The 25,937-nt window shown below is 39.9% G+C and overlaps 1 protein-coding gene across 12 annotated transcripts in view; it reads right to left on the minus strand.

The window, feature by feature from the left end:
- Window positions 1-25,937, minus strand: part of EHBP1 (EH domain binding protein 1) — a 205,229-nt gene that overhangs the window by 42,335 nt on the left and 136,957 nt on the right. For 8 of the 12 annotated variants that reach the window (XM_079324068.1, XM_079324067.1, XM_079324073.1 and 5 more), the window contains 2 exons: window positions 9,571-9,718; window positions 2,037-2,153 (listed from right to left, as the gene is read on the minus strand). In XM_079324068.1, the coding sequence (XP_079180194.1) occupies window positions 2,037-2,153; window positions 9,571-9,718 (265 nt within the window). The remainder of the gene's footprint in view (window positions 1-2,036; window positions 2,154-9,570; window positions 9,719-25,937) is intronic. The other 4 variants (XM_079324077.1, XM_079324076.1, XM_079324075.1 and 1 more) reach the window with 1 other exon arrangement.

A 25,937-nucleotide genomic window follows, 5' to 3' on the forward strand; every position in this document is an offset into this window, starting at 1 on the left:
TGGCACAGAAGCCCCCAGTCACACATGTGCAGCCCCAGGTGAGGAATCACCCCTGCACTGGAGCCAGGGGAGCATCACCTGCACATGGGATGCACTTACACCTGGCCTTGGGTCACAGGCAGAGGAAAAGAGCAGGTCCTGTGTTTTCCCACGTGCACAACCTGAGTTTTTCACTTCAGGCTGGTGACTTCTAGCTGGTGTGGGAAGTGGAATCATGACTGTTTAGCCACACAGCTCCTTCCAAGGTTTGGAGCGCTCCAATGCATATTAGCCAAAACATTTTTGGCATGTGGGCAGTCAAATGCTGCCTGTCTCCAGCAGCAGTGGGCTGGGCTGGATTATGAAGAAGGATGGTTTCCCTTTCCTCTGGCACACCCAGTCAGGGTGTCCTTAATTGAGGCTCACATGTAAGTACATGCACGTTCTCGTGGGCTTATACATAAACACCATGTAATAACTATGATATAAGAGGTTCACAACACGTAGAAGTACTGACAAATACAGACAGAAGTGATATTTAAAACCAAGGAAGAGTAAAAATAGAGTTTTCTCTTTTTGAGAGATATGGGAGGGGCTAAGATTCAGCAGGGAACTAATTAAGATGGTCTATAATGATCCCAAATGTAAAATGTCCCTTAATAGTTGTACTAATAGGTGTTCCCAGGAGACTTAGCCTTTATTAGAACTTGGTATGATTGGCAGATTTAAACCAAAATCCATGTAGTCTGCTTTCTATCACAGCACTAGACTGCTTTCTGTATTACTGCCCATCTTCTTTCTTTCTTTCTTGTCACTGCCTCTGGCTACTGTACAGACTGAACTGCAAAAAGACACCCCAGGTTTTTTCAGAATGTCTCCCCATGGTGGACATGGAGCATTGGGCAGTGGGTTTGTATCCCTGAAAAGGTACCTCTCAGAAAAAAAGGCCCACAGAAATAAATGTTGGTAAGTCACTGTGGCAATGGGACAGGAATATTCACTTATTCAGTTTCTATTCCTCCTAAAATTAACCAATTGTTATTGGAAAATTATTTGACAGGATTCTGATTTAAGTAAGATAAATTCAAGTTATAGAAACACGAAATATATTTTCTTACATGTCTGGAAATCCTCAAATAGAAAAAAAATAAAGGATATGATTCAAATCTTTTGCATGCGAGCAAGACTAGAAAGTGCTATGTACACATCACTGTTGATTATATTTACAAATTAAAAAACACTAAATAAGGTTTTGATTTAACATATTGTGGACTACATACTTGGGTCTAGTTGGCAGGGGCAGAATCAAGCCAGAGGATGCTGAAGATTTCTCTCTTGCACTGTCTGTTTCAAGACAGTCAAGTTCTGTGCTGGCTGAGTTACTCCAGGCTTAAGCTAAACTAAACTGTAAGACTCTAACGTATTTTCCAGCACATTTGTCACCTAAACTCCAGTTGGGCTTGAAGATTCTTGAAAGAGAGAAATAACACTCCTGTGTCTTCATGTGTTTATAAACCCCCTGTTTTTTAAACACTGTTAAGTAAATAGGACTGCTTCTGCTCATATTTATACCTCCATGCCCCACCAGGGCAACAAGGTGTAAACACAAGAACTAGTCCTCAGGAAGGAACCAGAGAGACACCAAGTCTATATGAACAGAGAAACACACATTTCCTTCTTTTCCCTGAGCAGATGGGCCAGGGTGTCAGTGCAGAGTGGCAGCTGTAGTCACCCACACCATTGCTCATCCCTCTGCCTACCTGGCACAACCCAGGCAGGGTTCTTTCAGTGGCTCTGCTTTACCAATGTGGTCTAGGGTTCCTTTTTCCATCAAAAGAGCAAGAGACATTTAAATCTGATGTTGTTGGAAATAATGATTTCGTTGATATTAAATTTCAATTGAACGTGAATTCAAGGATATTAAACATTAGGATTTAGGAGACCTGAAAAGGCACACAGGAATAAAGCTGACAGAGAGACAAGAAGCACATCAGTATTTATATGATGATGGAGTGTTAGTCATGCAAAATACACAAAATAGCCATTATTTAAATTACCCGTTGAATCAAGGTCATTTTCTAGGTTAGTAAGGTCATCTCCACCTCCAGTAACAGAGCATTCAGGAGCCTCCTCATTAGTATCTATCTCAATATTATCATCATCCTCATCCTCATCTGTAGGAACATACAGCATTAAGGTTAGTATTTTCATATGTACATGCAACACATCACTCAAAAATGCTTTAGAGAACAAGCTGAGTTATGATAAAAATAATTAAATAAGTCTGGAAGAAGACTCCCATCTGTTCATTTCTGGATTTATCTTTAATCTGAGGCAATTCATTAAACATATGGGGATCCATGCTGGAAACTCTTGCTCCAATAAAGGCAGAGTCTGGCCTCAGCAGTGGCTGTTCTCTGCACTGAACCTCTGGGTAACTTGAGTCAAAAAATTGTTTCCCCCAGGCTCACAGTTCTCCATACTACAGAATGGGTGCCAAAGCTGCCACATGGCAGGTTCAGATGAGTCTGGGCAGCAGAAACACCTTGAGCTCCTGTCCCTTGAGAAAGGCTCCAGGTACTGGAGCCTAACCTTGTACAGTATATCCCAGAGCAGTGACCAGTGTACCTTGCCTAGGTTCTAAAGTCTCCTTCTGGTACAAGGAGGAACACCATTACCTGGAACATCATGCTCAGTAAGCAACTATGTCAGGTGCAGTGAGAGCACACTCATAAATTGCTGTTTTCCCAAAACCACAGGAGGAGTCAGGTTAGAAGAGACCCCTGTGGATCCCCTGGTCCAGCCTCCCTGCTCAGGCAGGGTCATGGCAGAGCACATGGCACAGGGTGGTGTCCAAATGGATCTTGAATGTCCCCAGCAGGGAGACTCCACAAGCTCTCTGGGCAATCTGTCCCAGTGCTCGGGCACTGCACAGGGAAAAAGTTCTTCCTGATGTTCAGGTGGAACCTCCTGAGCTCAGCCCCTGCCCGTGTCCTCTTGTGCCATTCCCGGCGCTGCCGAGCAGAACCTGGCCCTGCTCTGACCCTCCCTGCAGACACTGACTGACACTGATGAGGATTCTCTGTGTCTGTGCTCCAGGATGAGCAGCCCAGCTCCCTCAGCCTCTCCTAGAACTGAGGTGCTCCAGTCCCTTCATCACCCTTGTCACCCTCTGCTGGACCCACTCCAGGAGCTCCTTGTCTCTCTTGCCCTGCGGATCCCAGAACTGGGCACAGCACTCCAGACTGACCTCCCCAGGGCTGAGCAGAGGGGCAGGATCCCCCCCTGACCTGCTGACAGAGCAGTTCCTGAGGCAGCCCAGGATCCCACTGCCCTTCTTGTCCCCCAGGGCACTGCTGGCCCATGGACAGCTTGCTGCCCACCAGCACCTCAGGTCCTTCTCTGCAGAGCTGCTGCCCAGCAGGTCCCCCCAGCCTGTGCTGGTGCCTGGGGCTGTTCCTCCCCAGGTGCAGGACCCTGCATTTGCCCTTGTTGAATCCCAGGAGGTTCTTCCCTGCCCATCTCTCAGCCTGTCAAGGTCCCTCTGAAGGGCTCACAGCACTCTGGGGTATCAGCCACTGCTCCCAGCTTCATGTCACCAGTGAACCTGCTGAGCAGGCATCTGCCCCTTCATCCAAGTCATTGATGAATAAGTCAAAAGTGCTTTACTGCATTACTTTTCATCAGCATTGTTTGTAAGCTACACAGATTTTAAATAAAATAATAATTGTAATTATATTTTTATGGGATCTTTCTACCAAGTTTCTCAGAGCAGCTTATGAATATCACTCATAAATGAGCCCCATAATGTTTTATGAAGTACGTGATTATTATAATTACAATTATGATGATGATGTAGGTAAATTATGGCACAGAAAGAGTAAGTAACCTGAAGAAGATCAAATAGCAAGTTCAGAATTGTGAAGCAGATCCCAGAAAAAATCCTGACTCACATTTTCAATACAAATATATAATGAAATTCAAGTCCATAAAAGCTAGATTAGTACTTTCAAAGTAAGTAGATGTTTTGTATTTACTCACTTACAAATCTCGTATCAAATGCTATCTAAACTTGTTCAGACTTACACTAACATTCTTTTCGTATGTACTCATGTATGTGTGTAAAAATGATAAAAAGGAGTAGGCTAAAGAGTGTCTGAAGAAACAAGACATAGAGGAACCTTAAAATATCTACGACAAGAAAAAAATACACATTATAAATACAGGACATGGGTATATTCAAACATCATATAAACAAAAAGGATTTTAAATATAGTACCATGATGCCATAATCCTGAATCCCAGAGATTTGGACCAGGATTAGGGTTGATCACTAAGGTCTTGGAAATAAACTCAACTTCATTCCCAGCCCTGAAGCTTGCACTTTAGGACAATGCTGCTGTCACAAAGGTCATGCATTTGTATCTTTACTTTATTCCTTTATCTTCACATCATCCCCTATAATTCCCATTTTAGGACCCTGATAACTTCTTTATGTCTACTACTTTTTTCTAACCAGCTGCTCCCTCAATTCCCCTGCAACCAGCCAACATCTTCCACAGACCTGTGCTGATACCTGTGCTGTAATTCTCTTGCTGCAACAGACAACAGAGAAGTTCCCACTTCAGTGTCTTATCCATCATTGGTTGTGTGTGATGGAGCAGCAGCCAGTGAGGCAGGACCCCTGTGCTGCAGCTGAGCCCCATGACTTCCCAGGGCTCCCATCCAGGTGTTCTCCTTGGCCTCTAGGAGACTCAGCTTTCTCCCAAGCTGCCCCAGATTGAGCTAAGTGATGGAGAAGAACATCTCTGTGCAGCCAATCCAAGATCTGCTACCAGACTTGGGACCTGACAGACTGTGCTTCAGGTGTGGAAGTGGGTGGGCAGAAACACTCCCAGCTCTCTGAGACACCCCTTCTGTTTCCACCTAAACTCAAACAGGTGATCCTGTGATCTGGACTCCTGTTGGTTCAGGAAATGCAGAGGTAAGTGAACAAAGCAGAACGACACAGTATGATCTTCATGAAGTGGAAAAAAGGACAAAAAGTAAAGGGATAAAATGCAGACTAAAGAGAAAACAGAATGATAAAGCAACTACAGCAGCAATTCTGATGGATTGGAATTTCCTTCAAAGCTGCTCTTCTGTTTCTGATGAGTGGACTTTGCACACCATTATAAATCCTTCACGACGATGTTAGAGAAATTCAGTGGCACTCAGTCATGGTACTCTCAAATACATCCTGGAGTTCACAGGGGCACACTGAAAGCATGACTGGGCTACTGTGGACATTTGGAGGAGCTAGAAGAGAAGGAGAGACACTCAAGGCAGAGGGAACCAAATCCACCTGGAGCCTAGAATCAGAAAATGACTTTTGGAATCACCCAAAGGGGTCAGCTCACAAGGTCAGCTCACAGCTACAAGTCATCCCACCGGATGCTAGATGTGTCAAAACAATCTAAACAAGATGATAGGGTTTAAGAACTCCTGCAAACTATGGGAGTGCTTGTATTAGATTATTTGATTTTCTTTAATTTAATACAGCAAGAGGAGATCAGCCTTTGACACCACCATTTTAGGAAGGAAAAGAGATGGCAATGTGGAAGACACCAGTTTCTAATATCAGATAATGACCTGACCTAGTATTTAATTTAAAGTTGGCAGACTTTGACTGAATGTGATTATCAGGACATTTCCACTTTATTTAAAAAAGAATCAATTAAAAGCAGTAATTTGAAGTAATTTCAGAATTTTCAAGTATCTTAAAAAAATCTAGATTCCTTGATTTAAATTACTCTAGGGTTTTTTTCCAGTTCAATGTTCTTCCAGTGTATTAAAAGGGAAATGTGTTTAGGGAGCATGTTACAACAAGATTTTGCAATTATAAATGATAAAAGGAACAACATGACGAAGAGATAACAGATATCTTTTATGAAAAGAACAAATTGCTAGTGTGAAAAACTTAAAGCACTTGGTCGAAAACCAGGGCAGATATTTAGAAAATGACTGAAGGACTGAAGGGCTGCTTCCTTGGAAAGTATGTACATCTGAATCCTAGAAAGACAGTAAAGCTTTACTATGTCATGAAGGAATGAACAAAATAAAAGATAAAGGATTGAGTCAACAACTTAACAGCACTGACCATCTCCTGCACAGCATGGACTGTGGTCTGGACTAGAGAAAGAGACATAAGTATATTTTGGAACCACATGGAAATGCCAAAATATTGGTGGAAAGGGACACACAGGCATTTTATAGCTCTTACATCTTACTACTCAGATTAAGGTCAGGCCTGATTTGTGGTTAAACTGATATTCTCTTGACTTGATTTAAGTTTGTCCACATGTGAAGGATTTGCAGCTGACTGCATCAATTTCTAGATAAAATGAAAAAGGAGTAATTTTCATAGTGAAGCAAAAGCATTGATGGAGGCTGGGTCACGTTACTGGGAGAAGCTGCACAAACAGAACTTGCTCTTCAGGGAAAATACCTCCAGCCTTCAGCATTATCTTTGGGAAGTCCTTCAGGCTTGTGGATGTTGAGATATTTAGTTTATTTACTTTCAGGTACAGAGTTCACTTTAGGGCTACAGGAGCCTGTGCACAGCAATAAAGGCAGCAAAGGCAGGAATTGAAGAAATACAGAGCTGAAATACTGGTTCTGTGTACACAAAATCTGATGTCAGGACAAGAAATTACAGCAGCAACTGCCGACAGATAGAAATACTGCCTGCTAAAAACATTAAGGACACAACACTTGCTCCATGAGTTGGAGACTAAGCATGATGAGTAAGGCTGTGCCCCCATGTACATTCCCTGAAGATCACTGCCTCAGAAGTGCAATCTTGAACATGCCCTGTCCTCACCACCCCCGGGTCCGAGCCACTTCCTCACACCGACGCCAGCTCAAATAAAGGATGGAGATGTGGCAGAGAGTAAAGAAAACACACCACCCAAATCCCAGAAGAGCAGACACGTGTTCCACTGCTCAGGGACAATTCCTAGATAATATGTCAATTCCTTTGTCCCATGGCTGCTAGAAAAAGGGGGGATATTTGGATCTCTATCTCGAAACTGTCCCTGGATCCATCCGCTTATCAGCCTGAAGCTAGTAGGACATCTAATAAATTTGAAGCTGCCATCCCAAACCCTCTGGCAGTTGGCAGAAAGAAGTATTTTCTGTCTCACATGCCAAATAACCTATGAAAAAGACTGGATTTCATAGCTAGGGATGCTGCTTATCCAGGAAAGTTTCAACTTGCCATAGTCATTTGAATTTCTCAGACCTTGGTTAAATAAAGCCTTTTAACAAAGAATATTGCACCAGTGCCAAAGCATGAAATTCTTAATAAGCATATAGAAATAATGAAAGAGATCACAGTTTTACCTATAGTCATAAAGAAGAAGTTATTCTTTAAAGACTCCAGAATCCCAGAGCTTAAAAGGTCACTTTTTTCTGAAATAATTTAAGAGTAAAATTATTTGGTGCGTTCCCTTTTTGTAAATCAAAAAGTAATTGCAATCAATGCAGAAGAAGAGATTAATGATGTATAATGGACAAGAGAGCTTGCAAGACACAAGATAATAAGCTTGCCTTGGGTATTGCATAGGGAATACAGGACTCTACACAATAAAAATGTGAATGCAGTTAGGGGAAACATTCAAAGTCCAGTAGTAATAAGGAGATTGTCTATTAAAACCTAATTTTTGGTGGAAATTGAAAAACAAGAAAAGTCTAAGAAGTAACTCGAATTCATTTGTTCTGTAAAGTGTTGGTATCATTTCACTACATTTTAGAAGAATTAATTTCTTTAGGGGAGATTTGGTGTAGCACCTGAAAATACCAGTGGTGTAGTAGAATTATGTGGAAGATGTGCCACAAGGAAACCTTTTTGATAAGGAGGAAACAGAAGAAAATGCTATAAAATGCACACTGATATGAAAAGTGCAAAGAGGGATAAAACAAAAAACAGAATGAAAACTTTAGGTCCAAGAGGTGTTCAAATAGATTGGCCAAAGCACTGTATAAATGAAGAAAAATAAAAGTAGGAAGTATAAATCAGTGCAAAACTAGAAAGCTGGGAAATTGCTGCACTGGGTAAAACCCAATAGGTAGAGTGGTGATAACTTTATAAATTAGTTGTCATCAGTTCTGATACTGTCTGCTCTTTTAGTAACACTAAACTCTCTGGGTGCATATGCAATCTCCCTCTACAAATACAGATTTATTTTAATATATATACACAGCTACCTCTCAGACTGTTTACAAATTGCATGAAGGGCAGGAAGAGCAATGGCAAAATACAGAGGAAAATATGAACAGGACAATCACATTCCAGAAAGCAGCACACTGGGATATTTAGCAACCCTAAGACTGAGTCACTGCAACAAAATAGGGTCACTGCTATCCAGCTGAGCACCCAGGATAGAACCAGACAAAGACCTTACTTTGAGAGGAGGTATGGCAGGAACAGCTATGTACAGGCACAATGAAACAGTGAGGAGGAAGTAATGAAATAATGAAGGATGGGGAGTCACGAACTGTGAAGAGGGATGAGGAACACCATGGACTATGTAATATCTAATTCCTGTGTTGTTTGGCTCAGCCTGTTGTACTGCCATCAACAATATAATTTCTCTGTTTGTCACAAAAGAGAGTTATGTTGGCAAGCTGGGTTTACTGGGAAAAGAACATCAGATTCAAAGGGAGATGTACCAGTCACTGCCTTCTCTTTGGTGTTGAATGGAACAGAAGTGTAGGGGTTAGGGTGTAGTAGGACTGTATTTAAATCTTTATGCATACAAAATACATGTAGTAGAGAAGAAATAAATATTTTTGTTGAATCTACATGCATTGTCAGTATCAAGCTGGATTTTCCTTACACTTTGGCTTATGATTATGAGTTAGTTTGAGAAACACTATTTCTCTCAGAATATATAGAAGACATTAGAAGAGCAAGAAGCCTGCACTGAAACGTGTGCTCAGCACCCATTTGAGTTTGAGTGACACTACATTACTCCAGCTCATAGCACTGGCAGGTATATGAATTTTAATGGTATTTCAAAGTCAGTGTAATAACATTATAGCAATATTACAACTCAAAACGTGTAAAAGCAAGTGGTCTGTCAAAAGACTGCCATTTAAAGTCAAAAGGTTGTTGCCCCCACGTCTCACAGGCCACCTCTGTTAATTCTCTTCTTTTGAACACATTGAATACAAAAAAACATTTCTTAAATATTTCAAATGTTGTTCTCCCCAAAATTATGTCCATGTTCCTATATAAAAACATATATTGAAGAGAACCAACAATCATGACATTCTAAAAAACCGTGGATAATGAGAAATCTGTAAAGGGCCAACACGAGCTACTCTTTCACAGAACACATTTTTCTTCCAATCACATGTATGCTTTTCTTTTAACTGCTGGGAATTCAGTGACACGATGCAGATTTAGGAAACACATCTACAGCCGGGTCTTTTGATACGTTCACCAAATGAACAACAACGTTTTGAAGTGTGAATAAAAGTGATACCCAAAAAGGTCTCTGGTTTCTAGGTTGCCATAGGAATAAGATACAAGGTTCCTCAGCTCACCTCCAGATGCCTTTGACCTTTCTTTCAACTTTTCTGCAGCCATTTCAGTGTAGCTGGGAAGTTCTGACATCTTCACTCCAGATCGAGCTTCTGCTATTAGCTGACGAGCTCTCTCTCTCAGCTGCCGACGCCGCTCTTCATCTTGCTGCTAAGATATATTGAACAGTTGCCAACTCAGTAATTGACAGAAATGCAATTTCATTCTCAATCTGATCATCATGATAGGAACTGGTTTACAGCATGGTGCTTGGCCCACATTATAAATAGGACGCTCGATATCAGTTGGGTGTCACACCACAATTTTTAAAGACATCCATGCGTCAGTTTATTTTTTTAAGCATTTCCCAAATTATTACTGCATTAGAAACCTGATGATTTGCAATGTAAAGCTTTTATAAATTATGTTCTATAAAAACAACTTGATGAAAATTTGCAGACACTTTAGTCTCAAAGTAATCACACTCAATAAGTGATTTGAGTGAAGTTTTACCATGGCTATAAAATGGTTTTACTAAACTGAATTACTCATTTGAGTAGTATTCTGTCACAAAACTGAACTGAGAAGCCAGATATTGCTCTTGCTTACTCCAAGCACCAAGCTGACTTCAAAGTACAAAAAGGCATCAAATCTGAGGCATGTTCTTTGACTTGAATTGATATTTTCCTTTAAAAAACCCCAAAAACTAATGGAAATTACTGAAAGAACAATAGATGCTCTCACAGCAGAAAAGAATTTGCATCCCTTTAAAACATCCTACTAATGGGGCTTTGGTCAGTAATTAAAGGAATCATACTGGAGCCATGCCAGATAGTGCTGTCCCATTTAAGCTCATAACTTAGAAGCATGGTAGTATTTCAGTTACATAAATAAACAAAGTTCTGCAGCATGAAATTTTGTAAAAGACTAACCGACCATGACTAAAAAACCTTCATAAAAAGATGTGTTTAAACACTTCTATAAGACTCCACAGTCTCCATAAGGGAAACCGTTTCAGTTTTCACCTTAATGGGATTTTTGCTTAGGACTGTTCCCCCCCATCAATATCAGAAATGTCCATAAAGTGCAACAAAGTCAGAGTGCTTGGCTTAAATCTAACCTGCCAATAAGTTTATGTATTATTGACATAATGACCTGGATAAATCCCAGGTACAGGCTGTTGACCTGAACTAAGTGGAATACAACAAACTGCCTAATTTTGGAGAGCCATTCTGGCAGCCTTCCCACCAACCCAGAAACTTGAGCATCCCACACCTGCAGAGGCTGGTGAGAGCTGTTGCTAAGTACTATTGAGTTTAAGCAATCATTAATAAAACAAGCGCAAAATACTAATTAGGTACATTTTATCCATTTCCATGTAAATTGTTTGTTTGTAGCTATTTACTCAGCATTGTTCTCGGCACAATAGGAAAAATGCAAATGACTGAATCAGAATGCAGCCCTAATGGGACTTTCTGTTTATAACCATTAGCCCAGAGGTGTGCTGTAATTCAATCCTCAAGCAGAAAGATTTAGCCTCATTAACAGCTTGCATGGGCAGGTTACAACTCATAAAACCCTACAGTAAACAAAGTATATGGACACAGCACAATATCTCGCCTCTGAGTGACAGAGTTCCGATTCCCTATCAGATTGCCTTGATTTACTTTTCTCCTAATGTCCTCCCCTGGAAAGACAATTCTTCCTGGGCCCTGCGAGGCAGCGGGATGGCACATGGGCTTTGTTTGCTTTCTCACCCTTTAACTTCCCAGAAGGCACAGAGCAACAGTTCTATCAAAAATTTATTTGGTAAAGTACACATTAGAAAGACAACTGAAAAGCTTTTCCCCCCTTCCCCCCTCCTATGCACTATAATAGATCAATTTAATTTAATTTCTAGCCAGCCAACTGACACAGCAAACAGTTTTATTTCGACCCACAGTATTTGGTAACATTAATTACATTGAATTTTACTTGAAATAAAACTGCTCAAATCTCTAATATTCCCAATTCCTTGAATATAGAAACTTGTGGGCTTAACTTATATGTCTTCTAAGAACAAATGTACAAAATTAGGATTCCCACATGGTTTAATGTCAAACAATTTAATCTACTTCAGCACATGTAATTTAAAATAGGGCCAGTTACATGTTAGTGACAAAAATGCCCTAAACTGAGCTGGCTGATTTCTCATGTCTCCTTTCCTCCCCTCCTCCTGAAAGAGAACTTGTATCCTGAATTATTAGCATAGTCATTAACATCCCGGGGATCTCCAAGCAAACACAGATTATGGTGGCTTGTGTTTGTGCTGATTAAGCCAATCATCACCAGCGGATAAGGGAAAAACCAGCCTAGTTCTTGCTTAAATTCAATTCAGGTATTTGAACCCTTGGTTACTGAGCTTGGCAGAAGAAACACTGGTACGAAGGAACAGTGAAACTGAGGGCAGAAAAAGTAGACAGACTAAGTTTTGAAGTACAGAAAAATAGTTAAACAGCGTATCAAGCTAGAATTTGGAAAGGAAAGCACTTGAGAGAGGTACAGAGGCATGAACAAAAATATTAAAAAACCGAACAACCCAGGAGATATGAAAAGAAGCACTGCACCAGGAAAGGATCAAGCAAACACACATACAGTGACTTATTTTTTCCTGTACAGCTGAAAATAAAACTCAGTAAAATCTTCCACCCTCTGACACGAATCTGACATGCCAAAGAGACATTACAGTTTTCTTTGTTATTTCCCCCTAACTATTTTGTAATGGTTTAAAGATCTGCCATGCAGATGCAGCGAGGAAAACTTCACTATTTAAGGACAAACTCTTCAAGAATAAGTAATGTAATTCCTTGTTTCCCTCCTATAAAAATGTATTGGTATGCAATTTTTATATTTCACAGTTCACTGACATCTCGGCAAGCTTTCTTCCACTGCTTCAATGGTGCTACTTTTAATTTTATCCTCCTTAGTCCTAGTAATTAAAGTGATCAGCAGTGGCATCCCAACGGCTTTGACACAGCTACAACCCCCTAGCTGACTCCGGCTTTTAAGGGAAAGGGGAAGAAAAAAAAGGCCGGGAGTTTCATTTCACTGGAACAAGAAAATCAAGCTTCTCCAATCCTCAACTTTATCCAATTGTTCTTTCAGCAGCCTTTGGATCTTAAGAAACAAATAAAAATGGCTGCCATTAGGGGGTCCTGTTTGTACTCGCCGCAGACGGCAATGACTGACATTACTTTGGCCAAAAATTATCCCATGGAATTGGGAAGGTGAATTCAAATGTGAAACACTGGCAGGGCAGTTTCCGAGATCATTACCAGCCAGCTGAGAGCTGCTCAACTCAGGGAAATATTGAGAGCGGTGGAGTCTTTCAGGGCAAAAAACCCCCAAACTCACCCTTTAAAAACCATCTCCTCAAATGACTAAAAATTTTGCAATCTTCTCACATTAAAAAGAAAATGAAAATAAACTACAAAAACTTTGCCAGGGATTTTCAGTCGTCCTTTTGGTAGATTTTGGTAGGATCCAAACTGACTTTACACTAGCACTATAATAATGAATCATTCTCTCACTATAAAAAAATACAATATGGTGAACTGCATTTATTTGATATTTAAAAAGTAAACTTTTTACTGTGTCCATAGACTGGGGGACAAAAATAAATTTTAAAAATGTGGTAAATTACTCAGAATCCTCAGCAACAAAATCAAACCAGAATTGTATGAGAGCAAGTGATTCCTGAAGCTGTGGGTTTCAAAATGGTTCGTGGTCAGCCGTGAGTGCACAGTACATCTAAGAGAAAGAACTTGACTGCCACCTCTTTCATCATTAGACAGGAAGAACGGCTCTGTTATTAGCCATTCAGAAAGAAAAGACTTCTGTGCTTGTCCAGAGGCAAGGATTACCAAAATGTACCTATTCAGGATTACCAAAATGTACCTATTCAGTTAGAAGAGAAGGCAGAATAAAAAATAAATAAAATAAATAAATAAAATTACACGAGCTTTAAAGGTCTGAGCAGGCTGGGTTGTACTGTGACCTTGATCGGCTCTTGTTTGAGTAAATAGGATTTGGGATGAAACATTAAAACTGTTTAGCAGATCTTTTCAAACCATTTCAAACTTTTCTTATGTTGGTTTATAATATAACCAGACATGCTTGTAAATGGCCACACCTGCTCATTTCTCTGGGGATGGCCTGATCTCTGCCTTTGCTAACAAAGAAAGGACGGGAAGAAAAAAAAAATCAGCCTTTCTTGTTGCAAAACAGAGTGGAAAGTCAAAATCTTTCTCAAGTTTGGCCCATCTGGTCAGATTAAATCTTTGATCACCCTGGGGATCACATTTATGTTTGGTCTCTACCACTGTTTCAGAACAGCTCAGAATACACAGGTAGTGAACAAAATACAGATTGCTAAGCAAGGAACACTAGGCATAAACAAAAGTGTTTTTGGAATTCTGCGGCTATTCAGATCATAGGAGGTGGTAAGCAAAGACAGACATAAACATCTTGGGTATTTTCTGCCTTCTGCCTGGTGTCTACATCAGCCACCTCACTGTCGATAAACTGCGTGTAGCTTGAAAATATTTTTTCATGAATGTAATATCACAAAAAGTATCAAACTGCTTAAGCAGCTACTGGTTTAGGAGCTAGGGCACCAATATACTGGTGAGACAAGACACAATGAACACAGAAGTAGCCCAAAGTCTAAAACTGGAAGAATCACAAAAAATATCTTAACAAAGCTGTTAGGAAAAAAGCTTCCAAAATTCATGATAAAATGGAGAGGTGTGGCTGCAAAATGGAAAACATCTCCTTAAACCAAGGATGCATTTTTAAAGAAATAGCCAGCAATTTCTTCTATTTTTATTTTTCAATTTTAAAAATAATTTTATGTTGTTCTGGAAAATATAAAATACTCTTGGTACAGTATTTCTGTGTGAAGAATGGTGGCTGTAGAAAGACAATCCACTGATAATTTAATTCCTTGTGTCATTGTGAAACTGAAAAACTCTTAGTTTACTGAATGGAAAAAAAATATTTGAAAAAAAGAATGGCTGACTAAGTAAGTATCACCTTGTGCTACATCCAAGGCCTCTTGCTGGTTGTCTGGCTGCTCTTTTGTAGGCAAAAAGGAGCTGAACGCTCTCTGGCTCCTTAGATCTGGTCCAACAAATGCACTGCCAGTCATGCACACGGATCCAGCTTAAAACCCAGTGTGAGCCTAAAAGAAGCTAGTCAAACTGGCACCTACTCATGCAGAAGTAGATAGATTTGTCATGACAGGCTGATTATTCAATGTAAAGAAACAGTTTAGCTTTTCTAATCTGGTACAAATACATCTTTCTCAGAGAAAAAAGTAAAAGGTCTAACAGTTCAAGTATTTATAAGTAAAGAAACCAACAAAAAAATTGTAACGTCAAAGTGAACCACAGGTATTTGTGCTGGAGCATTCTGCTAAACAGCCCCCAAGTTCTATTCAGATAAATAAGATTTAACCTATTTAACCATTTCAGAGCTGCACATCTCTGTGACAGAGGTGATCTCATCTGTTTCACACTGCACTTGGCTCTACAGCAAGTTTCAGGGACAGGCTGAGGTACTCAATTCCAAAAACACGTTGTGCTTTCCTTCTGTCCTCGCTCGCCTGTGCTGGTGCAGAGAGCGAGGTGCTTTCCCAGAGAACCCTGCGAGGGCAGCCCTGCCAACCCACAGGGTTCCCAGGAAACACCACCGAGAAAGTTGATCTAAACCAAAAGCAGAGACAAAGGCCTCCACTAACTTCTTCCCTGGAATTTTCCCTGCTGAGGCAAGTTTGTGTTCTTTCCCATCCAGGAAGTATAATTAAGGTCAACAATCACCTAAGGTGCTGGGATCCATGAGCTTGTTCTGCCTGTCATCGTGAATGTCAGTGCTATTGGCATGACCCACAAACAGGGGCTCAAGCCTGCAGGTTCAGAAATACCCTAGAACAGTGCCATCAATCCAGACGAGGCAGAACGTCCGACCAAGATGAGCAGGCTGGAGAGATGGTGTTTTCTGTGCCTTGCCACAGCTGAGTTACACACAGAAGTTAAGAAAGCTGCTTACTCATTGTAGGAGTCAACATTCGTCGAGCTCCACTTAAGGGATTTTCTCTTGTGTAAACTTGACTTTATAATTTGAAAAAAAAAAAAAAAAAAAAAAAAGGGGGGGGGGGGGGGAAATGGTGTTATGAAACAAAGACTTTTGGCAAGTGTAGGGGATGCGTAAGCTGGAGAGCAGCATCTCCCAGACTGCCATCCTGGGAAGCTTCCTCCCAGGGCGGGCAGCCCCGCGCCAAGGGAGGGGATGTGCCCTCCCGAGGAATGCTCCCGGGTCACTCCCAGCCGAACAAAGACAGCGGGCTGCAGGGGGCCTCTGAAAGTTGGTTTTCCTCCCCCTCTTCTCTCAATTTTTGGGGGAGGGTAACGAGATCCCTGTCTGCTTCTATGTGATGAGAATGAAAAGAACAAGTGCAAACCCTACATCTCCCTGGACCCTATTTTGCTAGGTGTTTTTTTTTTTTAAAAGTCCTGCAAACTGCTGGCAGGTTTTTTTAATGGAAAATACCAATCGCCTAAGATCTATACCTAGCCTTTTGCCAATAATGAGAAAACTTCACCTTCTGTCCCCAGCAATTCTTAGGAAATCTTTTGCTGTTATTCCTACAAATCCAATTACAGATTGTTGAGTAGCTAGTGGAGTAAGCTTATTGAGGAGTGTCACATCACTAAGTCGTGCGTATGTGTTTCAGTTTGTAATGTGGTCTGAGCCGCTGTAGAGGTGTCAACTTAAAATGCAAGTAAGTAGCAGAACAGGGCTAATCCCAGCCACTACTCCCCTGCAGCCAAATTGTAGCGCAATGAATGACAGTGGAAATGCAAAGATGCCACTGTGCTTATCACACACAGCCAGATGGTGGACCTGGATCAATGCACACATGCCACGATCAATGCATTTGATAAAGAATTAAGAAGAAAACTGTACATGTTATCAAAGAACTTGTACATGGCATAATTATGATTCTGCATGTGCTTACTGATGATATTGGAGACTCAGAGGCAGGTGATAATGAAACTGATAGGAAGAAATAGCTTAAAGGCTACAGCATATGGCCTCAGCACTAAGAAATCTTGTCAAATAGTTCAGAAAGCTTTTTTAACTGTTATTACAGGCTGCTCATAGTGCAAGCTGGTGGCAACGTTTTAATTTTTTTTAAACCTCAAATGTCAAAAAGTTACAAAAGCTGTACTTTTCAGAATGGTTTAGAAAATAATTAAGACGCTATTGTGTTTTAAACATGGCAAAAAAACTACAGGTAGAGAGAGCATTCACAATTTGGGGGTGGGGGTAGTAGCTGGGCATTTAAAAATACATATACAATCCTGTGTTCCCTGAATAAATGCATTTCTACTTTGAGGGAGCTTGTGGCAGTTTAAGGAATGCATCTTGGTAGCAATTTGCACCCAGCATGCCAATTTCTACAGATGCAGTTTCGATATTGTCAAAATTTCGGTACTATTGAATTGTATTGAAAAGTACTCAACATCAAACGTAGAGTATTTCCTTGTTCACATTTCTACTCTGTCAACTGAGTTAGAGACAACTTGGATGTGAAAGAAGACATTAAAGATTTGTGGAAAACAAAGTCTAAAGTAATAAAAAAAAATTTATAACGTATAAAAGGTACCTAAAATACAAATTCTCATGCTCCAGTTGATAGATGAGCTGTCTAATCAACGCCTGGACGTAACTTAAGTGCTCTCATTAGTGTGAAGACCTTCAGGCTAAATAAGACTAAATCCTTAAAAATTGCTTCTGCAATAGAAAAATCCCCCTTACCATTTTCCTCTGCCTAAATCATATCAATTAAAAGGAGAGAAGGGGAGGGAGGGAGAGAGAGAGGCATTTTCACATGACTTTGTTTTAACTGACACTCAAAAATCTATCTTCTGAATCCAATTTAAAATGTCTCGGTAAAAAAAAAAAAAAAGTTCATTAGCAATCAAAGAAACAAAAAAAAATCACCCTGAGTTTAGTTTCTCTTTCACTTTGAACCTGAATCTTTACTCAGCGCTAAGGTGCATAATGTCCATTGACGGCGAGTCCTTCACCCTAACTTCTTTTTCCAACCCTAAACGTTTAATCAACGTTGCAGTTTTACATTAAAAGATAAAATTTATCAAAACGATACTCCAGAAGAATGAAGCGCTTATTTTATTTTCAGCAGGCTGAGGAGGGACACTCTCCACCTCCCCCCCGCTCCCCGCCAACCCCCGAATTTCAATTTGTCCTGACAAACCATTGGGTATTAAATTCTAAAGGCACGCAGAGTGCATAAAGAACTGATGGCTTGATTAGCTCTTGTGGTGCAATTGAAGGAGCTGTCTCTCTCCCCGCTTCTCCATTTTGAGAAACACTTTGATCTTCGTTCAAGTCAATTCATGAACATCAACTGACAAGACTGCATGAAACACCCCAATGGTTAGGCCCAAACTCGTAGCAAACTATTTGGTTTCATTAAGGCTTTAGGAGAAGTGACCAGTGACAGTCCTTTCATTCAGAAGCCAACAGGCAAGTGACTATTTAAAGTTTAATGTGCACAATGTACTGCTGAAGGCCACTACACCTATAGTCAGTCACTCAAGTATGAATGCCTTTACCTACTATTTTGTGACATGTGAACTGCTAAGTGCAGCTGCAGTCTCATTAATGCATTCACCCAGATTTGTTTGCAGGACTAAATAGACGATTCACAGAATTTCTTGTGAGAGAAACAACTGTATCTTCAAAGGAAGGTAGAACAGCAGGTACTATGTAAAAGCCTGAGATTAAAAACAGATTGTGTTTTTAAATGCAGTAATTTACTTGAGAATTGCACAAACGTAGCAGAAATATTATCTGTTCCGGTTGAAAATATGAAAGAATTTGAATCTCATCCCCCGCAAAATGCAGGGTGTTTGGGCTGGTGTCGCGCTTTGCTACAGTACACTACTTACACATCACTCTTCCCCTTTTTTAGCTGCCCTCTCCAAAGAGTCCCACTTCAAAGAGTTCATTTTTGCACCAGTTCCTGTCAATGCAGGTCAGAAACACTAAAGTGGAAAGTGGCTGCAGTGCCGTGGCACAAAGAGTCTCCGCGGCTGAAATCAAACAAAGCCCAATTAAACTAATCATAACGTCCCAGTGAACACAAGGAAGCTCACCTGGTATTTCTGGACTTCTTGTGTGAATTCCCAACTCTACTCGGTACTTGGTACTATAATTACCCTGACCAAAATACTGTGAAATTACTGCTCTGATCTACTAATGGCTGCAAAAAATCCCGTCGCTGTGGTTCCATGCCAAGGGGCCGTAGCAAGGTGGCGCAATGCTTTCTGACAGAGACGACAACTTCGAAAAACTCAAAAGGGAAAATTAACGGGATGTGGTTTATGTTGCCAAGGACTGTTCATTAATTACCAATTTAATCACTGCTGGAGGCATGACATTACAAAAATCTGGCTGAAAGTTCTAATAGATTATGAAGACCACCTAAGAAGAGTGACCAAGAAACGTACAAAACAATTAATACTGTTTCACTGCTATCAAAGACACTCAGATTATTTTACATCAAGTGAAGCAAAAGAATTAGTAGCTTCACAGTGCCACCACTAGGAACTGTAAATACAATGGCACACAATTAGTAATGCACATGTGACTTTTCGTTCAAGGCATATATCCTTGGGAAAGCCAGAACACGATAAGGAGAACAAAAGAAACATTTTTAAATGAAATGAATAAAGATTTTAACTCTACCCTTGTGCATGCTGAGCAATCACAGAATAGGCAATGCAAAATACAGCTCTAAGTAATGGCGATATCATCCTGGGATTCACAACAGCGTGTACTGAACATCCACACGGAAAACGTCCACAGCTATTAGAGCGATAGAAAAAGAGCATTCCAGGGGCAGAGAAACCCGGGTCTCACTCTGTTCACAAAGGGATAGCTCTGAAACAGACACTTTTGGGGTTTTTTTTTGCTGATATTTATAAAGGGATAAAAGACACTAAAATTTTGGAACTAATCTTGTTCAGGTGATCTTAAAAATTTCATTAATAAACAGCCAGCCTCTTTTCTGTCAGCATGCGAGTTAATGGTATGGCTGCAGACTGAATTTACAGCCACCTTGAATTTACAGCCACATAATAAATAAATTTATATATTTAGGCCAGATCCTTAACTGGTGTAAACAGATACATCTTATAGAAATAACAGCAATAAAAGTCAGCTCAGAAACACTAGCATTTATATCTAAAAATGAAACTGCTAACATTTGTTGTGCATTATCAAAGGCTATACCTTATTCACGAAATCCTTCCTGCTATAAAACTGACAGTGCATACTAATTCTTCTTAAAAATTAGTTTACTTGCACTAATTGATTTATTTTCCCAGCTATGCCAGGGACTTGTCTACAGCAATATTTTTGTACAATGAAAGATCACAACTTCATAGCAAGAAAGTGCTTAAACAGACCAATTATGAAGTCAAAAGATGTAAAACCTTTTTTGAAAGTTACAGATTGCTTTTATTTTTCATATATTGAGGAATACTAAATAAAACAAGTTGCTTGTTCCTGCCATCAAGGAATTGAGATCAGACTATCTTAACCTTAGCACGTCACTGCAAAGAAGTAAATATTAGGTAAGTTTGAAGTGTTCAGCAGGTCTAACCTCCAGTTAAAGAAAAGCATACTGTTAAAACAACTATAAAACTCAGAATGCTTATGAAATGTACATGGCTCTACATACATAGTCTTACCAGCTTACACCATATTTAAGCACTTTACAGTGGCACACAGACAAGACATATAAATGAACAACAGGGAATAAGTTACCAAAGCTCAGGGATTACCAAAATAATGTTCAATCTTTTTACCAATTAGATGGTAACTCCTTCTTTGTAATCTTGGGAAGATCTAGTGATCATATCTAAATCTGGTTGCAATTATCAGCATGACAGACTAGTCTTTTTTCAATCAATATTTTCCAATTAATATTAAAAGACAAAGGTTGCCACCTGCAAAGTCCTACACCTCAATAAATTAATGTGGGTTGTTTAATTAATAAAGATCAGGTTTTTCATCTATTTTTTTGAAAGAAAAACAAGATAGGAATAACATGAGAGTGCTTCCTTAAATGAATTAACATTACCACCTCAATCATAGACATTAATTTTCCAACCGAGGAGACTACAAAGAATCCAGCAGTGAACTGGATACCTTTCCTAATGCAACTGAAATAGGGATTCTGGTTTGACACAGAAAAAAAATACTAATTGAAGCTATTTTGTACTCATTTTCAAGAATCTGAAAATATAATTGGAGGAAAGAACACTCCCATTGCTACCTTGAGTTTAAGGCATCTTTCAACCAAATTAAAATATTCTATTTTTGTCGTCTACTCTGAATTTGGTTTTGGTATCACTTCTGTTCATGTTGGCTACAATTTACTTATTGGAGATAAGTTTGGACAGTTTGGAGCTTATTAGTTTGGAGGGGCAGCAGATTATTGCCAGACACGATCAAAAAATAGGATCATTTATTAAAGCATTTTTTCTGAGCATTTAAAATAATATTTTATTTTTATTTTATTGCAGTCATTGTATCTGGTATCTGTGGAAATGTATCCAACCAAAATTAAAGAACATAAAGACTCATCTCCTTTCAGATTCTGTCACTTTCTGAAGCCTTTCTAAAAAGAACTTCCATTTCCACTAGTCCAGTGCATGCATGCATGCAAAAAAAAAAAAAAAAAAAAAAAAAAAGTTATCATTTTGCACTCAAATATTTATGAAAATGAAAAGTAATGGGCACAACAGATTGACACCTGAAGTAGAAAGAGCTTATTAAAAATGAATTAGATACAGCTGCAACAAGTCCTTTGAGCAAGGGAGTAATAAAAAGCAGTATTCTGAGCAAGGAGAAACAATCTCATGGCACAGCCTGTTCCTCTGCCCTCTGCACACAGTGTTCGTGTGTTTGGAGGAGACAGCTTTTTGGTGAAGTATCTGCAGTACTTTCTATCTGCAAAATCTATCAAAAGAGTTGAACATAATCACCACTGCTCTTTCAAATCTTTCTTTTTTTTTTCCCAATCTATACACATTGAGGCGGCTAGTGCTGTCATTCAGCTTGAATAAATATAAAATAATGGTACCAGAGATAATTAAACCCAAATCTTTCTCTGTACAGAAAGCAGGGTAGCAACAGTTGCATTTAAGCACAGCAGCAGCCTCGGGATTACTCTCCAAACTCCCCCATGTCAGTTTGCATTATGTTGATTTTAAATTTTTATTGTTCAAATGGAGTCCCTCACAATTTTTAGCGTAGTTATACTTGAATGTTGTTCTGAAGGACAAATTACTATTTTCCTATTTCACAAAAGGCAGAAGACAGAGTGATTTCCTCCAGATATCATGCTATTGAACTCCTGCATCCCAGAATCTATGCCAGATCCTAAATTTGCAAAATTTCTGGCCAAATCCATATATATGGGTGGCTCAGTTCTGCACCTAAATTCACCAAGGAGGAATCCTTAGCTCATGCAGAAGCCAAATAATTTCAGAAACCATCTGTAGCTGCTGGTAGACAGAAAAATACATCTTTTGCCAGATGAGCATTATTTTTCATGAATTCCATTAGATATGGTATTCCCTGCTAAAGCTGTCTACCTAAAAAAACAAGTTAAAAGATTTTGACACGGGATTTAGGAGATGCCAGAAATAAAGCTAGTGGGCATAATCTTAATTTTCATCCTGCTCTGCATCCTCTGAAACAGAGCCTTATTGTGGCACCACTTTTACTTTCACTATCTCTTGGTGTTCAGCCCAGACCTGAGCTCTACCCAGTGGTGTGCAGTACTTCGGTTTATTTTCACTGTTCAGTATGCAGACCCATCAATACATAGAATTATTCTTTACACTACAATATTCAAATCATGCTCTGAAGACAGAATTGTTAATTTCTTGATTTCTTTCTACAGTGCCCATCTTCTACGGTATTTAAGAGCCTCAAGAGCATTAATCACATTCCCTCCTCACAACAAGCCGTGGAAGAGTTATTACCCTGCTCTTCTGATGAGAACTGAGACGGAGAGATCCAGCTAAAAGGATCTGTCGCTGGGTGCTTGCTCTGGGAAGCCTATTACTTGGATTTTTTTTCAGTATACTAAGCTTTATATAGCCCTTTATATGTCTCAAGCACAGCTCCAATTGATTTCCCTGACAGACCTGGATGCTCAATATATCTGCAAATCAAACTTCTGCCTCAAAGTGATCCAGAAAGGAAGGACACACAAACAGTGACCACCTGGAGGACATTTGGCTCAAAAGACTTAGTGGCACTGATCAGGAACTTGGGTAAAGGCAGAAGTACATTTAATTCTTTCAAGCACCATGACCTCATCTTTTATTCCTCATAGTCCCTGCTTCATTTGTCGTCCACCTTCCAATTCCTGCAATCAAAAGCACAGAGGTCCTCTGGACAAACAGCCTTCTACATCACCTCTATCCTCTGAGGAAAATGAGACACAATTGCTTTGGGGAAAATAGTATGTGATCACATAATTAAAGACTACATCATAATGCATATACACAAAGGAGGTTAATTAAAGTTGCCTGTGCATTTCTTAACTCCTAATTCCATTCTCTGTAATCATGCTGACTCCATAACCATAGCCATTTGAGTTTGGAGAGTAAATGACAGCTGCAGTAAATTTCCATTCTTTATGTGGCCCAGTCACTAAAAGAAAATAAGAAGATTTCACCAACGGCCTCTACAGATATTTGCTGACAAAAGACTTATGCTGAGATTCAAAAATTAGAGATTTTACCCCATGTTCTGTGGATGAGGATTCCCCTCCTAGAAAGGCATTTTAGGCTCACAACTTCCGAGTATTTCCTACTCACTGTGGTCCCCTCCAGCCTGTCACTTTGCCGGATAGGTCGCATAGCCCAGCTCAGTCTCCTCACCTTTCCAACATCACATTCCAGCCAAGCTGCTGCTGCTAACAACCATCACTACAGGTTGATATTTCACAGCATCTGGTGGGAGCAGATATGCCCCTTCTAGCCCTGTGATATTCACCATGAGAAAAGGCAAGTTAAATAAAAATGAGTAAGCTAATAAAAAGGCTCTCCTGGCTAAAAGCTAAGTGATTGCAGCTGCTATATCAGATTGCAAATGACAGAAGCATCTCGTAAAAGAGTCACCACATGCACACATACATCAAGAAAGCAAGCAGAAAGGCTGAGCTGTTTATAAATCTACCATAGAGAAAGGGATCCACAAGGGGATCAGTAACTCTGTTCACAGAGCTCTTAAGCTAATTCTTCCAGTCTCCAAAGGGGCTGCATCAATTTTAATGATACAGCTATGATCCTCCCAAACCACGAGCATGATTTCAAGGAGGTTCTGATCAATGCAGTCTCCTCTTAGATTTCAAATACCTGTGCACATACCTCCACATGCTGTCTGGCATGCATACAGGTTGAGATTGAAGGCTTCTGAGAAGCACCAAATGAACAGACATAACACTGAAAAAACTACTACCATGCTGCAAGGAGGGAAGAACTGGGAGAAATGAGGTTGTGCTCAGTGCTTAGAGGAGAAACAGGAACACTGTTTTTTTCAAAATGGACTTTTACCAATACAGATCAGGCAGGTGCACACCAAATAAACCTGTATTTATGGCCACGGTACAGATTTGGAAATTTCCTCCCTGTTGCTGACCCTGAGAAGCCCCACGACCTGTCCTCCCCGTGCACATTGTCCAAACCCACACACTGAACACTGCTCTCACCTGTTCACTGGGAAAGCAGAAACTCCTGGCTCACACCTGACACATGGAAGGTGGTAAGAGCAAGGCCTAGGAGATGAGACTTTTCTAAAGCCATTAATGACTCCATAGGCTTCACTTAGCTGGGGTGACTGACAGTGCACACTCTGAAAGACTAGGATGCTTCAAGCTCTTTCTGAGAAGGCATCAAAAAAGGTGCAATTGCAAAACTTCAAGAGTTACTTTCAAAAGTATTGCCCCTGAACTATCTTTTCAAAGTTTTCTTATTTAAAATTAGATCTTCCTGTTTTAAACCATTTTTTTTTGAATTTCAATCCATCCTGAAAATGAGCCTCGTCCAATTTCCACTACTAAATGCTGATTCTCATTATCACAGCTCTCATTTGGATAACACACTACTACACATTACTGCACACTGACACATACAACACTGCTTTGAGTCAAAGTTCTTATTATTAACCTTAATGACCAAAAAACCCATGAATAGAAATAAGCCTGTGCTATATGCTAACAATCAAATGAGCAAAGACCTGTAGAAAACTGGCAGAACTACATCAAATGGAAATGCCTCATCTCTACTAAGATCAAGTACGTTAAAGAAAAATAGAAATCAATGTGTTTTATCTTACATCTTTATATGTTCCTGTACATATACATTCTCTTTCAGAATATGCACATATAAGGATATGTATATAATACATACATACAAGTTATACACAGCTTTATATAATGTATATTGTTATACATCAACTATAAGAGCCTTCAGATCACATCTCCACAACACACTTCAGAGCTGAAGAGATTTGCCATTCTTATCTGACAATTGGCTCAAGTCAAGAGTGCCCATCATGGTTTGCTCAGAGTACCCAGATTTCACATGGCCAGGACCACCTGCTCCAGGACAGTTCTTGAGATTGTGACAGAGGCAGCAAGAAACTTTGGCTCTGCCAAACTACCCTAAAAGACTGCCCTTCCTTTTCCAGCATGCTTCTAATTAATTTTTCAGCTTCTGTAACAAATGAAATAAGGTCTCATGGGTTACCTGGCTGCCTGAACTACATAGTCCTGACTCTCACCCTGAAAACCCTGCACCATCTCCTACCCTTCAGCTGGTTTTCATGGCCTGGACACCATTTTCATTATTATTTAACTTCACATTGCCACCTACCCCGGGCACCTCTTCTTTGTATGCCACAGGGGCAGCTCTTTTTACTCCTGTTTGATCTCATTAGCAGGAGTTTGAGTCTAAAAGAGAAAGTTTTGCTTCCCAATATGATGACCTGCATCAGAAGGGGCCTCAATCCTTAGGACAGCAATGGTAAAAGAAGTTCTTGCTAGGCAGTGTCCACGCAGACAATTTTTACAGACACTTAGGAACTTTTCTGAACTTCAAGGATCTCTGACAAGACTGTGGTATTAACACAACTTTGACTGTTTTGAACAGATTTTTCAAAGTAATCTAACCATCTTTCCAAATTTTATCTATTTTTAATGTGAGTAAAACAATGCTTTGTCCAATCTAATACAGCA

Source organism: Erithacus rubecula, assembly GCF_903797595.1.
Source record: "Erithacus rubecula genome assembly, chromosome: 2".
Taxonomy (NCBI): domain Eukaryota; kingdom Metazoa; phylum Chordata; class Aves; order Passeriformes; family Muscicapidae; genus Erithacus; species Erithacus rubecula.